A 9,063-nucleotide genomic window follows, 5' to 3' on the forward strand; every position below is an offset into this window, starting at 1 on the left:
GCAGGTCATGGTTCAGGTGCTGCAGGCTCTTGCTGCCCTTAGTGAGATGGAGATTTTCTGGAATAAATCTTTCTCCATTTGCTGTAGGCCCTCAGCATCATTTCCAGAGACTTTAAATGACTGTTTTAAAAACTATTTCCCCAGTTAAATCATTGTTCCACTGGGGAGAGCATCACTAGCTCCTTACCAGCCATTCAGGAAGTATCTGTTGCATTTATGTTCAACAATTCTGATATTCAGAGGAGACCCGTAAGAAATGCAGGCTATGTTCTGGCATTTGATTTCCTAATACAGCATTGACTTCTGGCCTGGTGCCTTAACCCCAGATTCACAGCAACAGAGTCACATTACAGAAGTAAAGATAAAGCCCTTAGAGAAATAAGCAAGGGTTCCAGGGACAATAGACCCGGTAGCAGTGACAGAAGCAATAGCACACATTTCAAGTCGGACTATCTAATGAGAGACTCCACTTTGCACTTAGAGTTAAGATGTCAATCCTCCTGACTGGAGGCAGCTTCTAGATTTAAACATGTTGAAGTCATGATTTAGGGATGAAGAGGAAAGGACGTTCTTTGCGCTGCGTTCAGTCAATGGTTTGATCCAGTGTGCATGCGGGAGTGGGGGGTGACACTGTGGATGGGGTAGGGTCCCCCGCCCACCCTCTTCTCCAGAGCCCAGGGGGTTAAGCGGTCAGAAACCCAGCAAGGTCACTGCTGGAAGAGCTCTTCTGTGAAGCTATATTTCACCAAGAAAATAGAGATCATCCTTTTCTCCCTGGGGGACTTTTTAACCATTTTCAGAAATATTGCAAAAGCAAAATTCTGAGAATCAGTTCATAGGTGCCCCAAGGAACTGCCTGGCTGCAGCAGTGCAGTTAGGCTGTCAATGCCCATGACATGGGCTGTGGCTCTTTATGTTTCTCTGGTTAGGAATAAGGGATCTGTCAGGTTTCATCACACGGCCACTTATATATCAGGACTACTCTTCACATCACATTTTTAAAATTGTTTTTAAAACCCAAAGAAATAATCTGCAAAAACGCTCCTGCTCCAGCCAACTTAGACCAGCCCCTTGCCCCTAATTAATTCACTAATAATGTTCGAGTCTTTCATCTTGCAAATATAATACCAAAAGTGTTGAGAGTTATCTCTGGTAGCTGCTTGCCAGGCATCTATGCACCTTTAAAAGCAGCAGCGCTTCCAATCACCTGCTGTCCTTCCACGGTTTCCCAGGAAACCAACACACATTGCCACTTCATATCACACAGGAAATTCTTTAAAAATGAGCCTGCAGCATTTCCTTTTTTTCAACAATTCTAACTCACTAAAATACATCCACATTAAAAAGTAATGTCATATAAACAATAAATAGCACGGGCAGCAAGAGGAAGAAAGGCATTTTTACTGAGGGCTTCCCATGGAGGCAGTGGCCAAGTGTGAGCAGGAGCCAGGACACAGCTTAAAGGGGCAGGCTCGCATTTCTCCTGCCCCCCTCTCAGGGGCCCTGCTTCCTGCACCGTGGCTTCCGGCTGCACGTACGGGCCTCCGCCCCTCAAGGCTCATGGCTTTATGCCCATGGGGAGGGCTCTTCTCCTGTAGATGCTGTGCGAAGGATCCCAGGGCAGATGCTGAGGGGTTCAGCTTGAGACATGTGCCTGCCCAGTAGCCAGTGTTTGCAGGACAAGCCATTCAGCCCAGTGACAGGGAGAGGCAGAGAAGGGTCCCTTCTGAAGGTCACTCAGGAAGGTCAAATCCCAGACCCAAACACTGGACATCACTGTGGGCAGGACAGGCGACCTTGGCTGTGTCCCTGCCAGGACCTCCTCTTACCTCCCACATTTGTCACACACACCCTCTCCACACTACAGGACTCTCAGATCCTCACTTGGGAAGATATGTAATGATACACGGTACCAAGAAGCTTCCAGTGAAACCACATTTTGTTAATCACGGAAACATACGCATATGGGTGTGGGGCCTGTGCTGCCTTCATTCCCTAAGCAGGCTAGACATACTCTTAGAAATGCTGGCTCCCGTAAGAATGCAGACCCTCTAGACCACCCCTCATGCCCCCCTGGCCACCCTTAACTGGACAGCTGCAGGAAGAGGGGTGGGCAAGGATCCAAAGAGGAGAGAAGTGCCTGGAGGGCCACCCCAGGCAAGGGGCAGGTTGACAGAAACGGACTGCCAGCCGAGAGGCTGCATGGGGTTTCTCCACCCCTGGGGGCAGTGAGACAGACCCGCCCTCATACAGCACTGCCCTACCCTCTCATCAAACTAGCAGAAGGGGCCCTGAAACCTTTGGAAAAAGGCTTTACTCCTGCTGCCTTTGGCTGCAACACCAGCACAGGGCCTGGCCCCACTCTGTCTTGGCTCATATGACCCTGAGAAGGCCACTTGCTTCTGTGGGTCTTGATTCCTTCAGACACAAAAGGGGAGAGTGACTCAAATGGCTACTTCTCGGGCTTTGCCTCGTGCGTACCCTCTGCATTTGGGACGGGGTGGGCGGATTCACAGTGGCCAAGGACACAGTCTGATGAGGGGGAAGTCTTGAATCGTATATTCAGGCATCTGCTAGCACTGACCTGACCCGTGTGTGTGACACCTGCAACAGAACTGCTGGCATCCTGAGTGCTCTAGGAATTCCTCATGAGAAGAGGAAGCCTTCAGTGCTTCAGCGTGTGCTCTTTCCCCAACACATGTGCATTTCCCCCAGGAGAAATCTAGAACCAAAATCAGTGTCTGAAGAAGTGACAAGCCCAACTCAGGGTCGATGCAGATTCCCCCAGCTTCCCTCCCATAACCTTTGTTCTTGTCCTTTCCTGGCTTAGTTCACATACACAACTTTGCCCTTAAGCCCCTCAAGGCCTCTAAGAAACAAGCAGAGTAAATCTGGGCATAAATCCAGATGCCTCATCTCTAATCTGAAACCCTTGAGGCCAGACTCATCTAAGAGAGTGGCGTTTTTCAGGTTTGGGGTATATTGTATGTAACAACTCTAGCATCGGACACATTAGTATTTCTGCAGCAAAACCTGATCATGCTCACCCTGAATGGCCTCATGTCAGCTCAGCTCAGGCAAGCTACCAAATTAGCTCAACACAGGTCAGGCCTTGCCTCCCAGCAAGTTATAAAAACAGCTTATTATCCACACTGTGGGTTTTGGAATTTTGAACGGAGGGTGTGAACCTGTTCAGCTGATGTGAAGGAGGGCCTGGTGCAGGAATCCACTCCCCCATGGGCTTGCCAGGCTCAGACATGGGAGCTGGCCAGCTTGCCTGTCTCTCTGGGAAGTTCTCTTCAACAAAATATCCCCCTCCTCCTTCTAGGCCATTGTGCAGTTGCAAAGATCAGGCAAGGGGGTTACTCGGGTGCCCAGCATTCCGCTGGGTGGAAGCCACCAGGACCTTGTCGTCATCATCTCCGCCCAGTAAGGGGGGCGCCGTAGGTCCTCTGCACCTTGGAAAGTGTCAGGAGGGGAGGTTTGTCAGACCTGCATTTATATGCACTCCGCCTCAATAAAAAGCAGAGGAACCAGATGCATTCAGCTGCTGACAGTCTATTTTGCCATAATACAAACAGTTTACATTTAACACCCTGAATAGTTTCAAATCTGTAACTTAGTGTTACTGTCAAGTAAATATTCCAGTTAGAGCCAGATCTTCAGTGTGTCCAAAAAATTCCAGGAATCTCCTACTCCACCCGATGTTCACAAGGGATTTCTGTACAGCCTGGCAGCCACCCACTCCCACAGCACTACAAGACAAAACGCAGGCTCCCCAGGCAGAGGACAGTGCAGTTCACCAATCAGAGCTTCCTGCACAGCTGGCCCGTCATTCTCCGACACATGAGGGAGAATAGCTCCCAGCACATCGCTCTAGCACCAAGGGTCCTTCTGTCTCATGAGTCTCTGTAGAGCTCCACATAAGGACTGAAGGCCACTTCCCTTCCTCCCCTCCCCCGACCCTAGCCTGGCTGCTGATCAAAGTCCTCCCAGATCATCCAGTAAATGCACTCCCAGGCCCTACCCCAGACAGGCTGCTGCGAAGAGCTGGAGCCATGCCCTTGAATCTGTGCCCTTCACGAATTTCCCTGGTGATCCTGAGAGAGCATGTCAGGGCCGCTGACACCCCTGGGGAGAGGAGAAGGGGCTGGTGTGGCTGACCTCTTGATAAGTCAGGCCCAGGAGCCCAGAGCAGCATGCCCTGCTGGTAGTGGCCAGAGTGTGAGGGACCAAGCAGGATGCCAGCAGGTCAGGGTCCAGCTGGGTGCCTTCAATCCTGCAGTGCCTTGGAACAGAAGAGGCTTTACCCAGCCAGTTTCCTATTGCCTCCTTGAACTTGAAAGGCTGGCTGGCTGCCGAGTCTAGAGACCCATTGGTGTCCATGTCCTTCAGGTATCTGTGGCCTCTGAGGGATCCCAGAGGGCCTGAGGCAAGCCCTGTGTCTTCAGAATCTGGGCAGCTGGCAGCTCCCCACAGCAGAGACTGGGCCAGCCTGGGGGTTCATCCCCACCAGGTGGCAGGGCTCCGAGGGCCATGAAGTTCCCAGGACCCCCAGGCAGGTCCCAGGTCCACACAGCACGTGTGGGACAGGGAATCCCGGAGCCCTCCACCCTCTCAGGAAACACCCATCTCAGCCACAGTCCTTCCAAGTGCTTAAAATCAGCCCCAAAGACCTTGAAATGTATGAGGTAGAGTTTTGCTTTAGAAAGTGAACTTAGAAACTGTGCAGACTAAATGTTCCTAATGGAAACTGATTTTATTTTATAAAAAGAAAGGTAGGAGGAGAAAACCATCAGAGGGACTGATGGTTACACATCAAGGCGCTGCTCTGTCCCCACCAGCTTTTCAATTACACGTGGCTCAGCACCTGGGGCCAAGTCCATACATACCTGAGAGAGGCTTATTTAGGGCTCCTTTCTCGAAACCCCCTCAGAGGCTGGCGTGGGTGGGACAGCACAGTGTTCGCATCCGCAGGGCAGCCCCGCCTGCCTATCCGCTCGGGTCTGGGAGAGCCCATGTGTCCCAGCCTCAGGCAGGCCAGGGGTCCTGGAGCATTCCCACCCCTGCTGCCTTTCCACCCTCTGCGTTGACCTCTCCAGGGGCAGGGATGGAGTGTAGCCCTGTCCAGGGACAGGCCCAGCACCCAGAGGGTGGGAGCAGAGACTCATGAACAGCTGAGAGCACATTGTCCCAGCGGACACAGCGGAGATGCTGAGCTCAGCCGAGGTCAGCTGCGGGAGCACCTGTGTGGACCATGGGCGGCTTGGGATGGAGGCAGGAGCAAGGGAGGAGGGCAGCGGGCAGTGAAGCCAGCTGTCTAGTAATGCTGAACTGCCTCTTGGCCTCTTCCTGCTGCCAGCTCAGCTCTGCTGGCCATGGCCACCCTCCCCTGTAGCCACCTTCACCTCAGGGCTGCTGCCCCGAAGGCCAGCTCCTCCCAGGTACCCCCTGCTGCCCTCCCCCTCCCCAACACCTACCTCCGTGGCTGCCCCTCCACGGCCACCTTCTCTCCCCCGGTGGCCACCCTCCCTGGTGGCCATCCCTCAGGCACCTGCGGCTGCTGCGTGCTTCCCAGGACCACAGCCCCATGGCCATCCTTCCCAGCCTCGCCGTGGCTGTCCCCGCTGCCCCTGCTCACAGCTCACTGTCCCCCGCAGGGCACAGGCTCCGAGTCCGAGGACGGACCTCCCCAGCACTCTTTCGTCAACCACTACATGAGCGACCCCACCTACTACAATTCATGGAAGCGGAGGGCCCCGCACAGGTACGAGGCCGTGGCGGGAGCCGAGGTGGGGCCGCACCTGCACACGGTGGTCACCACGCAGAGCGCCGTGTTCGCGCCCGCTGGCCCCGGCACCCGGACTCCGCTCACCGGCTTCTCCTCCTTCGTGTGACCGCCTCTGCGGGGTAACGGCCCTTTGGAGCCTATCCTTATTAAGACAATCAACTCCGGTAACTGAGCTCAACCTGGTTTAAAGCAAATTCTGATGAGCGATTATCTTACCTACTTGTGAACCCTAGATTTCAATTAGGAAGGTTTTTTTAATGGCTTTTTGTAACATCGCTGCAGGAAGCAGTCTCTGGTTTTCTTTTCTTTTTACGAGAAGGTGTATTTCCCTGGTGCGCCGGGACCTCGGGAGACCTCGGAGCCTCCCAGTGCTGGGCCTCGCCCTGACGCCCGGTGGAACGGCAGCAGGGCGGCAGGTTGGGAGCCCCATGGGCCTGCGCCTTCTCCCCAGCCGCACGCTCTCCCAGGCTCCCACCCCGCGCTCCGGGCGAGCATCAGCTTTAAGAGGCCGGGCAGCGGCGCAGACGAGGCGGTGTCGCTGCCCGCGGCATCCGAGCGGCTGCCTTCTGCCTTTCCGGGGGTGAGATTCCGGCGCCTGCCTTCCTCTCATCCTGCGCTGGCGGCCGCCGCCTCGGCCCTCGGCCAGCAGCTCCTCCCGTGCACGGCACAGGGCCAACCCGCAACCCAGAGAAGGCAAGAGGGCGTTTTGCGAATTGCTTGTTGTCAGAGGTGTGCATTGTTAACCAGAGTATTTTTTAAATTTTTTTATCTTTTTTTAAAATATGTCACATGAAATGAATGAGCCTCTGCTGTCTCCAGGTGCCTTTTTATTCGTTGTTAAGCTTTGTACATGGAAAGAGAAGCGACAGTGTCTCCAAAAAGCGACGGCCCTGAGGACAGGGCCCCAAACGCCCAGTGCCGCCGGGCCCTCCTCCGAGCACCGCCCCCTCGGTGCCCTGGCTCAGTGGCCCGCCTTGACCTCCAGTGCTGCTGCCCTTCCCCCTCCCAGGCCAGCCTTTAGCCTTAACGGATTGTTCTGGAAATTATTTTTCCCCTTTGTTATTGTTTTGCTTTAGTTTTTTAGCTAAGTGAAAATAGTATGAACTCCTTTGGACATTCAAGAGTCTAAACCGTTCTGTGCCTCCAGCCCACTGCTTTATTTTTGCAACAGGTGTGTGAGGTGACTGGAGGACAGGTGGTCAAGCCCTCAGCCAGGAGCCCAGGTCTAGCTGTACCGCACATCTTCTGGTGCCAGCAGCACACACCCTGAGCTCCGCGAGGGCCCCCCGTCCCCGCTGCACCCACAGGTGTGAGGCACAGAAAATGCACAACCACCCTGTCCCCCAGGCAGAGGGGAGCAAAGCAGGTGCCATTCACCCAGGTGGCCTGCCAGCACCCTGACTGATGGGAGCGGCTGGTGCCGGCACCCACAGGTGCCCGCTGGGCACAGTCTCATGGCCACATGTGGGCCGTGTGGTCTCTGCTAGGCTAACTTTGTTCTTCCCTCTGTGGGACAGGGAGCTGTCTTGACCCTCCACTTTCAGAGTTGCTGGGTGTGGACCCAGGAGACCATGGAGAGTTTTCTGTTGAAAAGGTGAAAAGCCCCTTTTCTGTTTTTTCCAAAAGTAGAGGCTGTGGAAAGCTTCCTGCACCCCGTCCTCCTCTCCTCCCTTCCTCCTGCCTGCCTTCTCTTTCTGAGAGGAGAGCGAAGCAATCTAAACCAAAAATCCTCCACACTCCTCCCAAAGCCACTTCTGCATGAGACCAGCTGCCCCCAGGTCATTGCACAGGAGCCTCCTCGGGGCAGAGACCCCTCCTTCCTCTCAGCCCCAAGGCGGGATGCACAGGAAACTGCAAGGCCACACCCTGAACTTCTCGGACACAGAGAACACGGACAAACCTGCCTGGTGCGCATTTTGCTCTCTAAGCCATATGGACTTCGCTCTAAGTATGGGGGGAAGTGCTGAAACGTCGCAGGACAAGGATGATTTGGCTCGAGGTGTATTCTTTTGCTTTTGGGTTTCTGTGACAACATGACCCCTTTTTTCAAGCTCATTATATTTCCTGTATTTTCTCTACTTCTGGGAAACCCTTTTTTGTACAGAATTCTCTGTTCGAGGCTGTGCTGGCACTGCGGCTGCTGATGACTGCTCACTCCTGCTCCTCACCCGGTCCCTCGGGGGCTCGGCCCACAAGACACCCGCAACAAAGGAGCAGAGCGGGCATCTCTGGCTCGACTCCAGCCTCCCTGAGCGACACGGGCATTGAGAAGCACCAATTCCTCGCCTCTCGACTGTAGGGAGGGGAAAAAAACCACACAATAGGGAAATAGTAATGGATTTTCATCTCAGCACTGAAAAACGGACAAGCAACACTTCTTTGACTGAGGCTAGATAAATGCCCTCTTCTTGCCCCTCCTGTAGACGCTGTGCAGGCGCCTGAGGGGGCGGCAGCCAAGCCTCCACCCCACCTACACCCCCACCCCCCACCGCCCCAACCAGCCCTGCAGAGGGTCGCCCACCGTGGCACTGACAGATGAGCCACCCTTCCCACGGAGGACGAGGCAGTGAGGCAACTGGAAGGACCTGCTCTCTCTCTGAGCTGTGGGGAAGGTGTGCGAGGGGCTCCCTCCCCATTGGGGGTGCCAGACACGGGCTTCCAGGGCAGTGAGCACGGGGGGCGGGGGCAGCCCCTGCACCCAGTGGGCCTTCAGCACATCCACCTGACCTCGCCTGCTCCGGCCCTCCCTTCAGCTTCCCCCCCTTGCTTCTAAGGGGCACTCCTTACGTGTCACCGCAGAGGAAGATGTGATGTAGGGCTATGTGGGGACCCGCTGCCCCGAGGGTGATGGGGGAGACCACGGTGGGCAGCTCCACACCGTGAAGTGTCCACACTGGAGGGGGATGCGCTCTGTCGATTTCCGCTGCTGTCCTTGTACTTGATCATGGCTGGACTGAAGCATGGTGTTTGCATAATGGTTCACAGCATGGTTTTTAGCTTTTACAAATTCTTGGCACACAGTTAGTGATTCTCCTGATGAGCAATCAGCCCACGTATCCCAGTGTGGCTCTCTCTAATTCAGCATCCCTGTGGCAGGGATCCAGTCTGCAAGGTGGGAATGATGGAGAAGTCCACAGCCTGAGCTGGTCTGCTGAGGCGCACCTCAGCGTCACATGCTGGTTTATTGAGAGCTTAGGTCAGTCCGCAAGTTTCCCCTACGTTTTCTGGAATTATGCAGAAAACCATAAATTAAAAAAAAAATGTAGGAAGAC

The 9,063-nt window shown here is 54.5% G+C and overlaps 1 protein-coding gene across 10 annotated transcripts in view; it reads left to right on the forward strand.

Moving 5' to 3' along the window:
• SDK1 (sidekick cell adhesion molecule 1) overlaps nt 1-7,922 on the forward strand; it is a 1,045,458-nt gene extending 1,037,536 nt beyond the window's left edge. For 6 of the 10 annotated variants that reach the window (XM_037008170.2, XM_073214960.1, XM_073214963.1 and 3 more), the window contains one exon: nt 5,661-7,922. In XM_037008170.2, coding sequence (XP_036864065.1) covers nt 5,661-5,897 — 237 coding nt within the window. In that variant the 3' untranslated portion in view covers nt 5,898-7,922. The remainder of the gene's footprint in view (nt 1-5,660) is intronic. The other 4 variants (XR_012122098.1, XR_012122096.1, XR_012122097.1 and 1 more) reach the window with 4 other exon arrangements.
• Nucleotides 7,923-9,063: the final 1,141 nt, after the last annotated feature.

The sequence above is a fragment of the Manis javanica genome, chromosome 10, assembly GCF_040802235.1.
Source record: "Manis javanica isolate MJ-LG chromosome 10, MJ_LKY, whole genome shotgun sequence".
NCBI classification, from domain to species: Eukaryota; Metazoa; Chordata; class Mammalia; order Pholidota; family Manidae; genus Manis; species Manis javanica.